The sequence below is a fragment of the Sebastes fasciatus genome, chromosome 5 (genome assembly GCF_043250625.1).
Source record: "Sebastes fasciatus isolate fSebFas1 chromosome 5, fSebFas1.pri, whole genome shotgun sequence".
NCBI lineage: Eukaryota > Metazoa > Chordata > Actinopteri > Perciformes > Sebastidae > Sebastes > Sebastes fasciatus.
In genome coordinates, this window is record NC_133799.1 from 6,510,540 (window position 1) to 6,530,817 (window position 20,278).

General features: G+C 37.3%; 1 protein-coding gene and 1 long non-coding RNA gene across 3 annotated transcripts in view; both read right to left on the bottom strand.

The window, feature by feature from the left end:
- Positions 1 to 20,278, bottom strand: part of rabgap1l (RAB GTPase activating protein 1-like) — a 154,500-nt gene that overhangs the window by 117,421 nt on the left and 16,801 nt on the right. For both annotated transcript variants that reach the window (XR_012593846.1, XM_074634745.1), the window contains exons 7-10: positions 19,669 to 19,779; positions 10,072 to 10,138; positions 8,251 to 8,353; positions 4,424 to 4,590 (exon numbers count right to left, since the gene is read on the bottom strand). Coding sequence is in view for 1 of the 2 variants with exons in the window: in XM_074634745.1 (XP_074490846.1) it covers positions 4,424 to 4,590; positions 8,251 to 8,353; positions 10,072 to 10,138; positions 19,669 to 19,779 (448 nt within the window). In the remaining variant the exon portion in view is untranslated. The remainder of the gene's footprint in view (positions 1 to 4,423; positions 4,591 to 8,250; positions 8,354 to 10,071; positions 10,139 to 19,668; positions 19,780 to 20,278) is intronic.
- Positions 11,262 to 14,566, bottom strand: LOC141767453 (uncharacterized). The gene is made up of 3 exons (XR_012593849.1): positions 14,370 to 14,566; positions 14,184 to 14,276; positions 11,262 to 13,420 (listed from the first exon to the last, which is right to left on the bottom strand). It is a non-coding gene; the product is annotated as an uncharacterized LOC141767453 (long non-coding RNA).

Sequence of the window (20,278 nt, forward strand, 5' to 3'; positions counted from 1 at the left end):
CAATGAGCTGCATCGATCTGCCCACTCGCATGGCATCTAATGACTAACTCAAGTCAGTGATGAGAGCACAAATTGGGAGAGAATATCAAGCCTGGCCTATTTTTAGAGAAAATCTGAGGAGGCTTAGGTAACACGTTGGCTTTGCTATGGCTCATGGTAAATTGTTAACCCTACGGGATGAATTATTAACACTGACAGAGACAGAAAGAAGAAGGCCCACTGTGCAAACACAGTATCATCTATTGTGGATTTCTAATAAGAGAAAGAAAGAAGTGGGAAAAAAAAGTTTATCCAAAATTGTTGATGCATAAAGAAAGAACAGCTCTCTCTGCTAAATGTTATTCTATGAGATGAATATCATTTTACCTCACAAAATAACAGGACTGCCGTAACAGTTAATGCAAGTCTGTGTAACATCACCAAGCAGTATTTCTCTTACAAAGCATTTTTCAGCTGTTGTCATTAAACAAGGGCTCTTGAAAACCACTGGTATAACTCTCTGCCGTTGGTTCCATTAACCTCTGATGCTGCCTCAAGCTTTTAGTTATCATCTTAAAAGCTTACAAAGTTATAAAGTGTTTTTTCTTTTTTGATTTTCCAGCATTAGATAACCATCACTTGCAGAAACATGTATGTAGCTCCTGCAGGTATTGTATAATTTTGTATTGTATAATAGTTTTGAATTTTCAATTAGTTTTTATTCTATTTTATTACACGGCTTTGTTGAATACTCAATTCTGATTGGTCAGTTACAGCATTCTACAGTCTGTTATTTCTTTATAGCAGGACCCGACACATCGCCCTGTCAGGGTTTATTTCACAACAATGACCGGCTCGCTGTGCATTATTTTTTAAGCTAGTTTTCAGAGCACATTTGTTAGTTTTGGTTTTTCAGAAAAGTTTTTATTATTTTTAGTAGTTATTTTAGTTTTACAGTAGTTTTAGTTTGTTTATGTTACATATAAAAAACATGGTTGGAGACTAGGGGTGTAAGAACATATACAATTTGTATTAGGTTTTGTGATACTGTATTGATTTTTAATTAATAATTTACTGTTTAGTCAATACTTTATTTCATTTACAAAGAGATGTGCCCTCTCAGTGTATGTGCCCTCTGAAAGTAGTGCTATGATGTTGGATTTTATAGGGGCTGTGATAAATGCAAATGCAGATCCCACTGTTCTGATTGCATAAAAAACATTTTATGCATATGGTGGTGTGTTCTTTATTCTATGAAAGTTTTCCTAAAATTAGATAAAAAAACAATCACAATATATCGCCTTACTTACAGTTTCGCAATATATCGCAATATGTTGAATCGTAACCGCTGTATCGCGATACGTATCGTATCGCCAGATTCTTGCCAATACACAGCCCTATTGGAGACTGTGTAGGAATGGCCATATTGTTTTAGGTTTAATATTCGGGCTACTTTATGAAGCAATTGCTGCACAGCGCCATCTCCTGGAATGTCAAGTCCGTTGAATTGAATGGTTCAATATCACGAGAGTTGACGGAAATTCCCGTTGTCTTCTTTTTCGGGAGTGATATATTATAGGTAAAAAACTAAAAACTGAAATGAATTTTGGTTATTTTTTTCATTTGTATTAGTTTTTTGACCAGGCAATATCGTTTCAATTAAGTTTTTCGTAAAGGATATTGTTTTTGTTTAGTTTAAGTTTGCTAAAAATATTTTTTACTGCTTATTTTCATTTGGGTTTCAGTTTTATTTTATTATAATAACCCTGGTCTGGATTTGCCTGGTTAAATGAAGGTTAAATTAAAAAAATGACAGGACTCAATCTTGGAATCAACTTGAACTTGAGACAGGTGATGTAACCTACAGCCCTGTTAGGTCTGTTTCCCAGTAAAGCAGAAAACCGAATACATTTTCCAGTGAAGCAGACACAGAAAACACTCTGAGAAGTTGGCACAGATAATGAATCCCTGGTACTTAATGACGAATGGTTTTGGCAAAATAAGACAATAGGACTACATATTTTGTGTGTGCGTGTGTGTGTGTGTGTATCACTTCTGATTACCATCTTCCACTAAAACCTCCACACAATATTATCTTTTAATTAGCTCTTAACCACAGCACCAGTCCAACATTCTTCCATTCACTGAGGAGATAACTAGAGAGGCAATCAGGCGGACGAGTCAGACCGCCGCTGTTAATTACCCACATGCCAATAATGAGACAGAGCCTCTTATTAGCTCCCTACAATCCAAAGCCTCCCCACACTCCACTGCTTTGCCAGCTCCCCACGGCCTACTAAAGGAGATCTGCTTTTTAACAGGAAAGAGGAAGCTTACAGCTTAACTGTATTGTTTTAAGCACCTGCAGCAACTGCTCAGGCTGGGTGTCCTTGTGTTGGTGGGAGGTAAGTGAATCTGCATTCTTCACTCTCTCTCTCAGCACTTTTTAATCAGACAAGTTGTGAGGAAACTCAAAAGGGCAAACATTTCAGGGTGTGTGATGTTTGTCATTATACACTAACAGTAAGATACAAGAACTTCTACGATATCATTTATTTGGTGCTATCAACAAAACTCATCACGTCAGTTGATTGTGGTGACGATTATTCAGCTGCCAAACATCAGCTCACAAGATAAATGTGATAACCGAGGTGGAGTTTGGCACAAAGTTTACGGCAGTGGTTCCCAACCTCTGAGGTTGTCAAAATTAGATATGCACATTTATAACTAAAATCCTAATAACAGAGTCTGTACATAAAACTATTTAAAAGGATATATTTATTTACTACTTAGTAGTACACATTCTGTTTAAACCCGGTATTTCTGCACAGTTGCAGATAAAGATTGGGGTTATAACTAATATTAATTGTACTATACTATTTGTAGAATATTTCCAAACAAGTCCAAAGTCAAAATGTATTGAAAAACGATCGATGTTATCATTTCCAAAATTCACAACAAATTTTTATCTGATGAAATGTTCTTCTTCAATCCATATTTGTTGACGTTTAGCCTTTCAAAAACAACATTTTCACTGCAGGTATGTAAAAGTATTTGCTCTCCCGCTTGCTGCACACTAAAGGAGGCACACACCTGTATTACAGGGCGGTCTAGCAGCAATCTAACAGCACCATAAATTACATTTATTTAATCACAATAACAAAAATCTATTTTGGCTCTAAAGCTATTATAGTAAATTAATTAAGTGGTTACAAAAAAAGATAATATTATGTATCTGCATTCACTTGGCGAATCAGTCAAGACGTCATCACTTTATTCATGTTTACAAAACTGATGAGTTATATTCATTAAAGAAAGACTAACCCATTTAATACACTGAATCACCTTATTCAAATTGAGGATTTGTAATTTCTTTTTAAGGGTAGTGACGTCAGAAAATATTGGTGGGGGGGCTCAGCATTTCTGCTTAAAAAGAAACTAGATTGGGAACCACTGGCTTAGGGAATAACATGTTGCACATCAATGCACCAGCTTGACAATGGAAGGCAGGCGGACAAAACGAGGGGGCCAAAGTGGGAGATGCACAGTTGGAAAGAGAGAAATTGAAGTCAGCTGACGAGACTTGTGCTGAAAGATTTGCATCTTTCAGCACAGAACTGTAGCTCTCACAACGAGCAAGTGTTTCAGCTCTCTGGGGCACAGCATTTGACTGGTCACTGACACACGGCCACGCCTCCAAACGCCCGCTCTGACCTCCTCCTCCACTCCACACCTCCTTCAAGCTGCCCAGCCACCCGCTCCACTTTTACCCGGTCTTTGTGGAGAGCTCGGGCTGAGTTGGGAAGTGAAGCCGTTGTGGGCTGTAAAGACCTCTGAGACATGATGTTGGACTATATCAATAAACTTGACTTGACTTAAATAACCTTGTGAAAGCAACATGGCTGACACCTTTCTGTGCCGGAGGTCTCTACTCAGACTCCTTCAGTTCATCTATTTACTTTTTTTTTTTACTATTTTGAGTTCTTATTACAATAAGGACAGTGGCTGAGTGCTTTGGGTGAATCATGATAGAATTGATGGATTGGCTCTGTTATATACATTGACAAATAACTGTGCAACTGAAATCAGTAAAGGTGTTAAATGCGAGATCGGGAGCATTTCTATTGCCTCTGCACGACTCTCAACATGGCGACAGCTGAGCCGGCGGTTCGTAGCTAACGGTGCTAACAGTGAAAACAAAGGCAACACTGTTGACAGAGCTATCAGTGTTAACCTGGCGGGGAATTGCAGGGTGGTTGCTAGGCATTCGCGATGGCTGTATCAACTGCCATAATATAAACAGGATAGCAAAATACTTGACGGTTGAGAAATGTCTAAAAATTGTACAGGATAGATTAGCATATTGCCCAATCCTACAACGAATCGATCTACAAATAAACCATGAATTAGCCAATCAACTAGTTCCTAACTACATGTAAAATACCTGTCTGAGTTTGAGGTAGAAGGTCTCACTGAAGGTCTTGCGGCTGAAGTACCAGAAGCGTTCGTTTGATGGATATACCCGGACCAGACTTTCCAGCAGGAAGCGAACTGGTTCCACCACCTCGGTAACGACCAGGTCCACCGCCACTGTCATGTAGACCTGCTTATCTGGAGCAAACCAGAGAGACAGGAAAAAAAGCAAGGTTACTGTGGAGGTATGATGTGAGACTCCTTTGTTACCTCCGCCAAGGTCAAAGGAAGGAAGTTATGTTTTCACTGGTGTTGGTTTGTTGTTTGTTTGTTTGTTTGTTTGTTTGTTTGTTTGTTTGTTTGTTTGTTTGTTTGTTTGTCTGTTTGTTTGTCTGTTAGCAGGATTATTCCAAAAGTCTGTGATGGATTTGATTGACATTTTTTGGAGGGTAGGGGTGTGGCACAATGAACAGTCCATTAGATTTTAGTGCCGATCCGGATCATGATCCGGATTCATGAATATTTTTACGGATTACGATAAGCCACAACATTATGATCACTGGGTATAACACATGCGCAGTGTAACTGATGACACGTTGATGATGCGTGACCCCGCCTCCTTCCTTCTTCGAGCAGAGAGATAAGTGTGTGGATGCGTGGCGAGACATCGAGGTGAGAAAGAAAAAAAGCGGTAGATGACGGGATGAGAGACAACGTAGTGTAACGTTATACAGACATAACAAGACTGCTGAATGAGAGAGGCATCCACCGATACGCTACAGGAAACACACCGTGTTAATAATAAGCCGACCACCTCAAGGTACCGCCAGCTGTGAGCTGTGATCTATTCTTAAAGTCAGGCACCTTGGCGGAGGTCTGCGCTCTCCGAGTGCCATTCTAGTTTCTTTTCTTTTAACTTGATTTCAGTCAGTGAGGCCCATTGACCTATTGTCTACTCTTAAAAATGTTGAATTACAGTGTTAGGTACACATGATAAACAGCTTTAGGTGCACTACAGCTTTCAAAGTGTAACCAGGTTATGAATTGTCCAAAAACTGGTACACATTAGTAAGTCTGCACTGACCTGTGGCAGAAAACCAACCTTTATTTGCGGTACTAATGCTTTTACTATTTTAAAAAATACTCAGAACTAGTAAAACAAACTTTACTATGAATTAGAAATCCATAAATGTAACTGTAAGCTGAAGAGATTCCACTATTTATCTGACTGGCTTCTACTGGGAGGCAGGAAATCCACACATGTATCCTGTGGAGATGCCACACCCCCTAGTGGATAAGGACATAACATTAAAGTCTTGAACTTCACAACTGAAGTCTATACATATATTTATTACGTGAGCCCTGGAACTTAAAATTGTTTTCATAGTACAGAGGTTTTGGTTTATACACAAAGAGATGTGAGCCTCAAACTAATGAATCACTTCATGCCATGTGTGTGTGTTGAAGCTAGTCGGGCTTTCTACTGTCTGACTCCCATGAAGTACACTGCTTTGACAGATCTGCCATCCACCTTCAAGTCAAGCTCTCGAATCCTTCGAGTCAGCAAGTTGCCAAGTGTTCTAATTTATTAGCTGTAATGGATTTGGTGAGGCAAGCTCTCTGCCTGGATACTCTCTGTGGGATCCGGTGCAAACACAAGTAAATTCTTCCCTTTTAAAAAGACAATAAAAATTGTGTCTTCTCAGGTATGTGATGATAAATCAACTCGTTCAACTCCAATATATTTATCTGAACACACTTCCATTTATGAACACACATTTCAATTCTGTTTGAAACTCAAAAAAAGCACTACAATTCACTACAATTTCAATATATTTGTGTATCTAATTCATGAATATTTTATTTGATGTTCTTGTTCAATTCAGGTTCTAGATGTTAATATTCAGAAAAAAGATACAGTATGACCAAACCAATAAATCCTCCCTCCCTCCCTCTCTCTCTAACTTAATAACTACATTTAGAGCATCAGCTGAGTATATTATCATATTATTTGTGTGTGCAATAGAATAATCCTGCAGGCCTATCTTATCAAGTTGTGTCATGAGGAGCCTCATCACACAAAACAAAGAGCCAATAAAAGGAGGAAAGTGTATAAAGCTCAAGACCTGCAGAGCTATAAGAATGTCAGACAAGACTGCAAAGTGAATTGCAAAAGAATAATCTCCTCAAAATGCTGCTTTTAATTCTATTTCTCACACGAGTGAGTGTCCACAGCTCTGTTAGCTCGGCTGCCTGACACGATTCACACTTCAATGTGCGAAAACGTGCCAGGCTTTGACAAGTACTGGGTCACAATTCCACATAAGAGACTATATGTTATGCTAGAGAATGGATGAAGGCAATTGGCTCCAATGCAAGCACTGCATAACTCTCAGACGTGATCGTGAGCTTTGTGCAGTCCCACATCACGTGATGATGATAATGTATGGAAATAATTCCTACTTTATATGTGTGCGAACAACCAGTAAAACACTGGTGGGTTCCACTTCACACAGATCATAACTGCAGCAAAACTCAGTGCACAATTACTTAAAAAAAGACAACCTATCACTGCTACGTGCACTAGAGTTATTACAGAAGGGAATTTTAAATCAATATATTTATATCAATATATCATTTTTCAGACTTTTTTTGGGACATTTTTCCAACTTCTTTTTTTAGACATTTTTTTCAGACATTTTCAGACTGTTCTTGGGACATTTTTCAGACTTCTTTTTTGTTTTTGTTTTTTTACCTTTTTCAGACATTGTTTAGACTTTTTTTCCAACATTTTTCCAACTTTTTTTTAGACTTTTTTTTCCGACATTTTTCCAACTTTTTTTTTCAACATTTTTCAAACTTTTTTATCAGACATTTTCAGACATTTCTTTTACGGTCATTTTTTCAGACTTTTGTTTTCCAACATTTTTCAAACTTTTTTTTTTCAGAGTCTTTTTTTCCATCGTTTTTCAAACTTTTTTCAGACATTTTTCAGATTTTTTTTTTTTCCCAACATTTTTCAGACTTTTTTTTGGGACATTTTTCATCCTTCATCCATTCTCTAGCATAACATATAGTCTCTTATGTGGAATTGTGACCCAGTACTTGTCAAAGCCTGGCACGTTTTCGCACATTGAAGTGTGAATCGTGTCAGGCAGCCGAGCTAACAGAGCTGTGGACACTCACTCGTGACATTTTTCAGTCTTTTTTTCCAGACTTTTTTTTTTTTTTACCTTTTTCAGACATTGTTTAGACTTCTGTTTTCCAACATTTTTCAAACCTTTTTTTCAGATTTTTTTTTCGGACATTTTTTTCGGACATTTTTCAGATCTTTTTTTCCAGATATTTTCCAGACTTTTTTTTTTTTTACCTTTTTCAGACATTGTTTAGACTTTTGTTTTCCAACATTTTTCAAACTTTTTTTTCAGATCTTTTTTTTCGGACATCTTTCAGATCTTTTTTTTCGGACATCTTTCAGATCTTTTTTTTATTTTTTACCTTTTTCAGACTTTAGTTTTCCAACATTTTTCAAAATTATTTTTCAGAATTATTTTTTGGACATTTTTCAGATCTATTTTTCCAGACTTTTTTTTCGGACATTTTTCAGACTTTGTTTTTTACACATTTTTCAGACTTTCCTCGGGACATTTTTCAGACTTTTTTTTTTTTTCAGACATTGGAAACATTTGAACATTATGCATGGTTGTAACGTACTTTAAATGAATTTTGAAGGTTGCTAGCTTTGCTCAGTGACATACAACTGCAAACGTTTAATGTTTCACAGCTACTCTGGATATACTTTAAGTTAAACTGTAAGCTGTATGACGTAACATTTAGGGGGACAGTAACTCGCCTCACCTTTAGGTGTGTCTTCATTCAGCAGCTGGAAGGTCGCCATGTTCGGGTTCCATTTTCCTGTGATCACATAGGCCTTCCCATCAGAGCTTTTCCCCATCGACTCCTGCGTAAGTATTAATGCATGGATCATGTACTTTTAAAAAAACGTATTATCATATAAATTGCAACACATAGAAGGTTTTAGTAAAATTATTAATGGAAAATATCCATACAGGTAAATGTAAAATTTTTGAACAAGCACGTAAGATCAGTTTCAGAAATATAAACTGGGACAAAGAAAGCTGAGAAGAACGCAGGTTAAAGGAGCACTCCAAACCTTAAAATTGTATATCAGTTACTCACTGTGTGTTACCTTGAATTCTTGTAGAAAAGTATTTTTTTCAAAAACTGAGTAAATCCTTGATGAATTGAAAATGGAGGCCAGGGCTGCAATCTAATAGTCTTTTTTGCTTAGCAATTGTAACAGGGAAATGACCCTGAATTATCTAAGTGACAGCCATGATAAGAGCCGGTCGAATTCACTAAATTCTAAAGAAAGGTGCTTCAATGCTTCCTTTATCTCCTTTAGGCTTAGGATACACTGCATAATTAACTGGCCTAGAGTAATTGCAGTCGGATTCTCCGAGCACCGTGGTTGTATTTTCCTCATTACTCATGATTTCTCCTTTCATATTTTTCCTTGACCTCATGATGTCTCCATCAAGATCAAGAAAAAGTGGTTAGGAAAAGACAGGACTTAATTTTTTGGGACTATTCGGCCACAGCACAGGAGGTTTAACAATGGCAAAACTATAACAAAACATCCGTTTACAAACTCTCACACAACTCAAGCAGTATAATCCAAGTCTAATTTCTCCAGTCGTATGCTCAGTACTTCCCAAACACATGCATCTTTGCTAAACCTTACTATTTAAAACACTCTGGACTCTCACAGACTCACTGCGCTTATGCGCAAGCATGAGACAGTAGTGGCGGTGTTTTAAGTGTTTTTAATAGTACGATTTTGGCAAAAATGCATGTGTTTAGGCAATACTGAACTTACAACTGGATAAACAAGACTTGGAATATACAGCACGAGTTGTGTTAGAGTTTTTAAACGGATGTTTTGATGTGATTTTGCTGTCGTTAAAGGTCCAGTGTGTAGGATCTGGCGGTATCAAGCAGTGAGGTGAGGAGATTGCAAACAACTGAAGCCTCTCCCGTGTGCCAAGCAGGTTGGAGAGCTATGGTAGCCAGTTGTTGTAAGACTAGCGTCGGCCATTTGGAGCAGCGCCAGTGCGTAGAGTGTGTATTTACGAGGGAAGTGAGTAGTGAAGCAAGAGGGAGAGCGCGGCGACGATGGGAGCGAGTAACGTTGTCGACTCCGGGCCAAGCAGGAAGAGTTAAAAGTTTGTTTTGTCCGTTCTGGGCTACTGTTGAAACATGGCATTGCAATGTGGCGGACTCTGTGGAGAGGGGACCCACTCCCTATGTAGATATTAACGGTTCATGCTAAGGTAACAAAAACACAACGATTCTTATCAGGTGATTATACACTAATGAAAACATACTTATTAATATTATATTCCATTTCTGCCAAAAGATCCCCCTAATTGTTACACACTGATCCTTTAAACCTGGCCTCCATTTACTTCAATTTATCAAGACTTCTCCAAATTTGGATTCTTCATTCACCAATGGAGGCATGCGAGAAAAACTAAGTTTTCTTCAATAATTCAAGGTTACAAACCTTGAGTAATTGACAAACAAATTGTAATTTTAAGGGTGAAGTATACCTTTAACTACAGTACTTGGCAAAAAATTAAGGTGGATTCTGCTCACCATGTCTAGTAGATGCATGTCACTGTTGCAGACTTTCTGTCCTGGACTCAGCAGCATCCCAAAACACCTGGAAGAGGATACAATCACTAATCAATAATCACTAATTCCACTGCAGAGTTACAGTCTGCATTCACCAGCAGAGTGAATCAAAGCAGTTGTTGGGAGGGAAAGGAAACTGGAATATGGAAACAACTCAAGTGACCAAACTACAGTCAAATATTGTAATGTTAATGCATTATAATCTTTCAGGCATTAAGCGGACACTCTGAAAGGGCTTCAAGAGCCAGTATTTTGCATATACGGACAAAATGCAGAATTTGAGGCTTCAAAACGAGATATACAGTATATACCATATATATATATATATATATATCGTTTTCAATCCTCAAATTCGTTTTGTCCGAGATATATATAGATCTCGTTTGAAGCCTCAAATCGGCATTTTGTCCTTCGCCATCTTGGTTTTTGGCGGTCATGTATAGAAGGTAACCCACAACATCTTGGTTATTTGCAACCAGAATTGACACGAGAGGGTGGAGCTAAGTGCAAACGAACGCTGAATAAGACATTTTTAGGCAACCAAAATGTTATAATTAACTTTCATGACCTGAAAACACACTGTGAAAGGGTTATAGCGGGGCAGTTAAGCACAACAAATGTGCATTTTGAAATAAAAGAAACACATTTGACACAGATGTAAGTGTGGCAGAAAACTGATTTTATGACTCTTGGTGATTTCCAAGGTGTGTTCTAGATCAGATGTCAGAAGATCACAGACATGTTTTTATTTTTTAAGGGTGCTTTTTAAAATCTTTTAACCTGAGAAATAAACCTGACATAACAGAGCATGGGAATGGCCATCACAAACTCATATCACCATGTTCTAAGCCCTGATACACTTTCACAATTATATTTTAATCAATAAATTAATTGATTTATGTATTAATTTGTTTTTATTTATTATTAATGACTAGAACAACTTGACACACAGTGCTGAGGTTCATCTACATTTTTTTCACCTTTTCAATTATTCTGTGGGTTCCCAGTTCAGATGATGTACACCACTTCTATGTGACATAAACTGTTGACTTTTTAATCTAAAATCAATCAGACAGCTGCAGCTGATTCAGAACGCTGCTGCTAGAGTTCTCACTAAGACCAAGAAAGTGGATCACATCAGTCCAGTTCTGAGGTCTCTACACTGTCTCTCAGAGAATTGATTTCAAAATACTGCTGCTGGTTTACAAAGCACTAAATGGTTTAGGGCCAAAATATATTTCTGATCTTCTGCTATGTTATGAACCATCCAGACCTCTCAGGTCATCTGGATCAGGTCTGCTTAGTATCCCCAGAGTCAGAACTAAACATGCAGAAGCAGCGTTCAGTTTTTATGCACCAAATATTTGGAACAAGCTCCCAGAAAACTGCAGGACCAACTCCAACTCTGAGTTCATTTAAATGAAAGCTTAAAACTTTCCTGTTTGCTGCTGCCTTTAATTAAACCAGATAATGATCTGATACTGCAATAGAGCTTTCACTCTTGTGTGTTATATTCTATTTTAGCTTCTATCCTAGCTTTTATTTTTAGCTTGTTTGTATTTTCTAATCTTTAATGTTTTAATGTTTTTTTGTTTTTATAACCGTTTTAATTTTGTCTTGATGTTCTTTAAATGTTTATGTAAAGCCCTGTTGTTGAAATGTGCTGTACATCTTTGGCTTTACTAGATTTTAATGTGGACATCAGTCCCACATGATCAGAATGTGGCCAACTGACAATTTTCTTCTTTTTCTCAATCAATTATTGCTTGTCAAACCAAAATGTTTAATTCACATTAGACTGTTTAAAATAATCATGTTGATTCAACACATTATTTTCCAGTTACAATAATACCAATTTATTGTGTAATGTTAAAGTAATTTCATCATGTAACTCCAACTTGATTTGTTAATGCTGATATTATTCAAAGGTATTGTGTAACTTTAAAACAATTCCAAAATGTTCCTGGTACCTGAGTTAGGTCTGTAAATCTAACTTGATTTGTTAAAGTTAACTCTATCCAAAAGTACTGTAGACATCGGTTCCATGTTCTGATTAAGTGAGTGCAAATACAAAATCATAAATGTAAAAAAGCTGATTTGCATTGACAAGAAAAGGCAGAGTCAGAGTTCTTTACCCAAATTTCACTATATTGAGCCCTGCATCAACAGCAGTGGATTCAAACACAAATACATAATACAAACCACACAACTGTTTGTGGTTTCACTGAAGAGTGGATTCACAATAGAATTTTTTTTAATTCTGCATAGAGTGCAATGGATTCGCAATACATATAATGTAACCTTGCATTAACCGTTTTCACAGTGTATCAATAGGAGCATATACATACTTCAAACGTATCTTCAGAATGGATTAAGAACAGCAAATACAGTTATAAACCCAGTGTAAACTTGTCACAGTAGATTTAAAAGTGCAAATACAAAATACTGCCAACTGTTACCACAAACAGCACATTTTCAAGAGCAAATACAAAACTAGAATAACTATCTCACAAGTAAACTAAACATGGTACAAAGTGAATAAGGCAAAATTAGAGGTGGGGCTTTGTTAAAAACTTTACTCCCAAGGTTAACCCTGCGTAAACCATTTTTCACAGTGCGGACAACAGTATTTTCAAAAGTGGATTTACAAATAAAAAAACAAACAAATATCAACCCTGCGAAAAATAGGTTTTCTCTGAGGAATAAACACAGATATGTAAACCGTGTACAAGCTATTGTCAAAGAGGATTCAAAGTAACAAATTAAAAACAGCTGCTGTATTTTTAAGTTGACTCAGAGCAGCAAGCTAAAATGGTTACAAACCCTCTTTAAACTTTTTTCATAATTGATTCATAAAAGAAAATAGTGTCAACTTACAACAGTGGATTCACAAAAGAAAAAGCAGTCCAAATGGTATAGCAATACCCAAGATGCTTTTGAGGACAATTCAAATGTCCTTTGGTTTTTAGATTTTTTGCTGGCAGTGTCTCTGACCCTTTCACTGAAAGAGCCTGTTTTTTAGAGTGAGTGCTTTGTTAGAAAGTTTACCTCCATCCAGTTCCATGAAAATCTTTTGGACTACCTCAAAGGTGAAGCGGAGGTCAGCAGGGTAGCTGAGGTTCAGGACATACATGAGTCCGAACAGCATAGCAACAGCTAATGCTACATTATCCAGATCTTGCAACACCTTGATGCCTTCAAGGACAATTCCAATGTGCTCAGGTTCATCACTTGAAGCATGTTCTTTAAGAACATAAATCCCAACAGTGGTGTCTTCAATGGCCTCCTGGACGGCATTTTCATCCATGCCCTGTACAAAACAGATAAAGGTAGGTAAATAAAGGAAGGTAAATAAGAACTACTTAACCAAGCCCCTATTTTCAGATGATGTTTAAATCACATGAACGCTGTTGTGGCCACCATACTTCTAGTCAAACTTTGACCATCACATTGGAGACTGACTTTTGTTTTATTATCTTTCAATTGCTTTACTCATGTCAGAGAACCGTGTAGCTGTTTAACAAAATGAAAAGGATGAAACATGAAAGAACGACACATTAAAGAATAAAATAATAGATGAGCAACAAAGAGTGAAGATGTAGACCTAGATCAGGTGAATAGTTACAAAAGTGATGGATTGTAATAGAACAACAGCAGTGGCCAGGACAGAGACAAAAAGAATGGTGACAGAACAGTTATTGAGTGTGTGAAGCTACAAAGGGCTGAAACTACGATTAATTTAACTGATTAATCTTCAGATTTTTTTCCTGATTATTCAAATAACCTGACATTTTCAAATCAATGAAATCAATGATTTAGTTAAAAAAATATCGAAAATAATGATAAATACCCACCACAACTACAGTTTAAGTCATGTCTCAAATTCGCTGTTAGTTTAACCAGCAACCAAGAAACATTGTATTGATTTTATAATGGTATGAAACAATTATCAAAATTATAATCAATACATTTTATATTAATCAATGAATTATTTCAGCCCAAGTGATAAAGTAGGGCAATAAGAGAAGGCTGGAAGATAAAGGGAAAAAGTAAGAACTGATTCATGTTCATACCACATATTCCCGCACAAGGTTCTCTGGATCTTCACCCATGTAGATACAGACTCCCTTAATGATACGCTCTCGTCCAGCATCTACATCATCACACTGACAAGAGATTTTCTTGATTAGCGTCTTCAGCCCATGTGCTTTATTTTAAAGTCAGCTACTGGTGTAAACTGTCATATGGGTATCACTTACATCAGCCATTTGTGCAATGATTGTTTTGAGCCTTGCCCCTAGCTGTCCTCCTCCTCTCTTTTGGAAAAGCCTTGTCAGGTTATCAGAGTAGTGGTCCAGCTGAGACAGGAACTTGGATTGAAGTGGGACGGTGATTCTCTTGAATTCAGCGTTGATCTGAAAACAGATAAAGAGCACAAAGGAATCAGAAAAACGTTAAACATCAAGGAGAAAGCCACCATCACACATACTGCAGACCAGGACAGTCTAGGAGGAAGATAAAGCACAGATGAATAATAAACAATCAGGCATATTAGCAGTTTGCCAGTGTACCCAAGAATTTCCTTTTATCTACAGCAAATCCAAGATGAAAAATCGAGCATGAGATAAGCCTTACCTCACTGACTTCAAACAGAGCAGGCCACATAGCCATGAAATCCTCCACCATTGGTACATCACGAACGACTTCATGTCTTCTGTGTGCGAAAGTCTTTTCCATCTTGAGTTACACAATCTCTCTGTTGTTCCTCTTCTTTACATCTAAGAGTAGAGCTTTCTGCATGGCCTCCAGACTCTCCTCAGTTTCTGCCGATGGGTTTGTCGGGCAAAAATTCACCTCAGCTCTCTTTGCCTTTTTGACACCAACGGCTGCACTGCGCTGTCCTGCAGGTTTGCTTTTTAAAGAGTTCACTGTCACCTCTGGGCAGCCCAGTTTTCTCAGGTGTGTGCGGTAGTTAGATAGTTTATATTTTAAACTGGTCTTTCCATCCGCCACATCCAGTGCAGGACCCTTTCTCAGTTAAACATGAATGCGTCTTGATAAGACTCTGGGCTACCTGTTCCATCTCCTTATCACTGACAGACTTTATACTGCACAATTTCCTGCACTAAACCATCAAGGTTGGATGACTTCAACTTGGGATCTGGAATAAGTACAGTGCCATTTTGAATATAAGCTAATATTGCTTGCTGAAGTTTTAATTCAGCATCGCAGGTGAACTTAGGCACATGGAAAAACAGCAGGCCAAGAGGACCGCGAGCTTGTAGACTCACTCGATGACAGTATATCTGTATCCACAGATCCATTTGACAGGGACGAAGAGTCATTTACAGGGGAAGAAGTGAATGCTTGGGGTCTTAGGACTGGATTGAAAACAGTGGACCTCTCATCATCATGCTGCATAGTGGTGGGCCTTGACATATCATGACTTTAAGAGTACCTTTATCTTCTACTTCTGAAACTGAGGTGAGGTTAAGGAACTCATTTCCAAACAAGGAATCCATAAATTGAAGTCCAAAATTTCCCTGAAGTCCACACTGTTTCTTCACTTCAACGATGAGGTCATTAATGGATGCAGGGAGTCCAGGGGAGAGAGTCAACCTCTGACAGCTGCCATCAGTCAAGATGATCTTAAGGATCACAGCAGTCCCCATCCTCAAAGCCGTTTACTCTGCACAGACACACACAACAATGATTAGACGTCAGACATACATACATTTTAGATTTCAAGTTAAATTTAATACTTTTAAAGACCTTTTTAAAGACAAATGTTAACTACATTTCAGGCTGATTTTTGGCCAAAATCACCTTTTCCCAATTCTAACCATCACTGCAGGTCAGTATAAAGGTCAGTACTGTATATCTGGTCCACGTCAGATGTTGACAAAAATAAATTTAAAAAGTTGATGTTGAAATGAAGACCTCATGAATTCATATAAGACTTTTTAATGACTAAGTCAAGTTTATGTGGAAATTAAGACCTCATGAATTCATATTTAAGACGTTTTAATGAGTTTTTAATGAGCCCAATACTATACAATTGAATTTTAAAAAAAAAAGTAAGGACCTGCAGACACCCTGGAATAGAATTATGAAATAGAGTAGGTTATTATTTATATATATATATATATATATATATATATATATATATATATATATATAACACGTGTAACAAATAAGTGATAGTTACATGCATAAAGTAAGAAGGTGGTGCAGCACCTTCCTGTAACCCTCCCTCCCCCCCCTATAACAGCAAAACACAAAATAAAATAAATGTGACAGCACTTACCAAATTCTGTGCAAATAGGATGATGGACCTGTGAAAGACAATATTTAGAATCAGTGAGGTAAACTCAATTTCTTAAAAGACCACAAACAAATATAATAAAAGCGCAAAGATCCAACCGACATTAACTTTGAAGTATTTTCTGTAATATGACACAATGTTGGACACAATGGCAAGCTGAAAATATTTTTAAATCAAGTTTGAGTCAGACTTTAAGAACGTTACTTAATTCATTTGAACACTTAGCTGATGTATGTGAGGAGAGAGGGGATGAGAGAAACTAACATGATTAACACAGGTTCGACTCAACTGTGTCGCGCGCAAATAACTTGCGTTTACCTTCACACACAAGCTCTCTGTCACACGCACACACACTCTCTGTCTCACGCACACCGTTCTAAACGTCGTATTAACTCATGCGACCCCCACCACCAACAGTATAACCAACCGCATGCTCGTATTCGCCGTTAGTTCGTAAGGTAGTTAGCTAGCTAAAAGGCTAAAAGATAAACACAAACAACTCGATTGACTGTTGTAATTGATACTTAGTGTAACGTAACGTTACGAAAACAACATTCTAGTGGAAATGTCGCCTACTTGAACACGAACATAAATGAATATGATGAACTTACTTGTTCAGTAGTTAGGTCTCTGTTGGAGGAAACATGTTGCTGGAGAATCTTCAACTGTTTACGCGGTTAACGCTTCTTCTTCTTCTTCTTCTTGTATTGCGGCGGTTGAGCCTCCAGCTGATTGGTGCATTAGCGCCACCTCCTGCTCCGGAGTGACCAATGACAGTTGGCCCCGCGCTTTTTAAATATATTCCATTTCCGGTGGTGACAAAACTCAATTACATTGATTTAAATTTTTCAATTCAATCACTTTCTATCAACGCGAGAGAAACTTGTATATTCAACATTTCCCATAAACAACTTAAGTCTACATGATTAAACCATGTTTACACAAGGAATATGAATGAATTGTGTTACATATACTAACTACATTTTTGTAAATTCAAAGACCTGCTATTTCCCTTTTTTTCAGTGCACCGTACCACTCTAAAAAAAAAAAAGAGTACGGAATGGCAAGGGGTTAAGCGATGTGTTGATATGTGTTTTTATGAAACTATGTGTTGCTATGAAGCTATGTGTTTTTATTTAAGCTGTGTGTTGTTATGTGTTTTCATTTAAGCTGTGTGTTGTTATGTGTTTTCATTTAAGCTGTGTGTTGTTATGTGTTTTCATTTAAGCTTTGTGTTGTTATGAAGCTATGTGCTATGTGTTTTTATAAAACTACAGTATGTGTTGCTATGAAGCTAAGTGTTTTAAGTTAAGCTATGTATGGTTATGAATCTCTGTTTTGTTATGTGTTTTTATTAAACCATGTGTTTATATTTAAGCTATGTGTTGTTATGTGTTTATATTTAAGTTGTGTGTTGTTATGTGTTTATATTTAAGTTGTGTGTTGTTATGTGTTTTTATGTGTTCTTATTCAAGCTATGTGTTGTTATGTGTTTATATTTAAGCTATGTGTTGTTGTTGTGTGTTTATACAGTATTTAAGCTATTTTGAAAAATGGCTGCCACAGCCCTCAGGTGCCAAATTTGCAGCGCCCCGATATCTATATCTTTTCATAACATATAAACCTATGTCTGTGCCAAATGTGTTGCTTTTATCTCAAAATGCACAATTGTTATGAATATTTCAGCTTAGCTGCCCCACTATTAAAGTTGTAAGACAAAAACACAGACAACTCCCAGACTGGACAACGCCGTGATAGCGACCTGTCAACCACAAGGTAGCCACCCCCTAAAGCATACCCTGCTTTTTATGGTCTATTAGACTTCAAATGGGACCATAGTTTACTAAATGAACATCATGCTGTATTGAAAAAGACCTGAAACTAGTGATTGAGACCATAATCTCATGTTTACAATGTTTACTGAGGTAATAAATCAAGTGAGAAGTAGGCTCATTTTTCTCATAGACTTCTATACCATCAGACTTATTTTTGCAACCAGAGGAGTCGCCTCCTGCTGGCTATTAGAAAGAATGCAGGTTTAATACACATATCTAAGGTCTTGCACTATACTGAGGCAGCGTCGTTTATGTTGTTTCCAGTCCATCTTCATACCAATCCAACATAATCACTTGTTATATTAAAGTCCCTTCAGCGTTAGGCTGGAGGTGCCATCAAGTGGTCAGTATGGGAATCTTTCAGTTTCAGAAATGCATTATATAAGAATATATTTACAACACTAACCCAGGAGGGGTCATTTTGAGTTTGAAAGATATGGGTCTGCGTGTCTTGCAAAGTCATTTTTTAACAGGATCTATAAGTGTGGATAGAAAGTCTTCCAAACTTTGACTAGACTTGTTTTTTTTGCGTCATTGAGCTCCTCAGGATAAAAACAGAACATAATGTACTGCATCCATACAACACATGATGCAACACCATAGAGCATTTCAAAAGAATTAACCATTAGGCTATTACAATGAATATTAATAAAATTAAGTGTTGTTAAACATTGGCCAAGCACCTCAGAAAGTCTCAGTTCTAAACATGAACACAATAGGTTAGTATGGTTTCCATAGACACTAAAAATAACAGAGAGGGCAGGTGTCTGTCTCCCCCTGATAGCGACAGGAGGTGAGGGAATGAAGAAGAAAAGAGGCGGGTGATAAAGATGACCTACTTCTGTGGTGCTGATAGGGCATGTAAACACATAGAAATGAGAGATTTCAGGTGGTCGAAAGTGATTTAAGTACACCAGTATATTTATATATGCTCTATTTGGGTGGCTTGACTCATTTCACTTTTTTTGTTCTTCTTATTGCCTTCCTTCTGCAATATTTTGACCACTGAGTGTGCACTGTCCTTCTGAAAACAAGACAGTCTGGTGCTTTAATCTGTAAAGTCATTGTATAATTTACCATTATGAAGTTTATAACAATGCTATATTTTTTTCAATGCTGTTTAGAGCAGTGTTTTGAGCTCTACGTCATGACCTCCTTTAGTTCAGCTCATTTGTCCTGCTGAGACAGCTGCCTTACAAACTCTGGTGGATAAAGCACCAAGATACAGTAGTTGAAAAGGCAAGTCTCTTTTCAAAGTATAGTAAATTAAGCCGATGATGTAAAAAAAAAAAAACAAGTGGAAGGAAGGATAGATGTAAAGACCCCAACAAAGACCCCCAGTGGAAGGTTACTGGGATGTTGTCATGCATCATCTCTTTTTACAGTGATCCTCCTCACCTCTCGATGCCCAGCTCCTTGTTGCACATTTGCTGAACTGAAACCACGACCTTCTTCTGAACACCCTGTCGCAGCTTGAAGTAGAATTTATCTCTGTCCTTAGGCACTGGACTGTGGAGGGGAAGAACGGGGGGGTTATTATACATAACCTTAGGGACTTCGATGTGATTCAATTTTGAAGTACTGTGGTGTTCTTTAATGTAATTTTAAGTGTATTTTTGAAATGTTTTATGTTACTGTTCTGTCTTAATGCAAGTTTCTTTGCTCGATCTTCATTACCTTAGTATGAATAGCTCTGTTAAAGATAAAATACGACATCTCTTTCCTCAAGTCTTCTGAGTGTATTATATTTTACGAGTGTCTGCTGTGCTTTCAGAATGGCTATCAGGCCATTTTATTTCAGAGGAGAACAGAAAATGAAAATCCATCACTAAAGTACTCGATATATGATGGCCTGTGAAAATGGAAAATTGTCTTACTGTGCCGATAAGCTTTATGCTCTTTACGGATGAACAATAACAGTCAGATAAAGCAGCATTGCGGCAGCATATTAAAGCTTTTTACAACTATCAACATATCTGTGATACCAACGGCCCTGAGCTGATAAGAA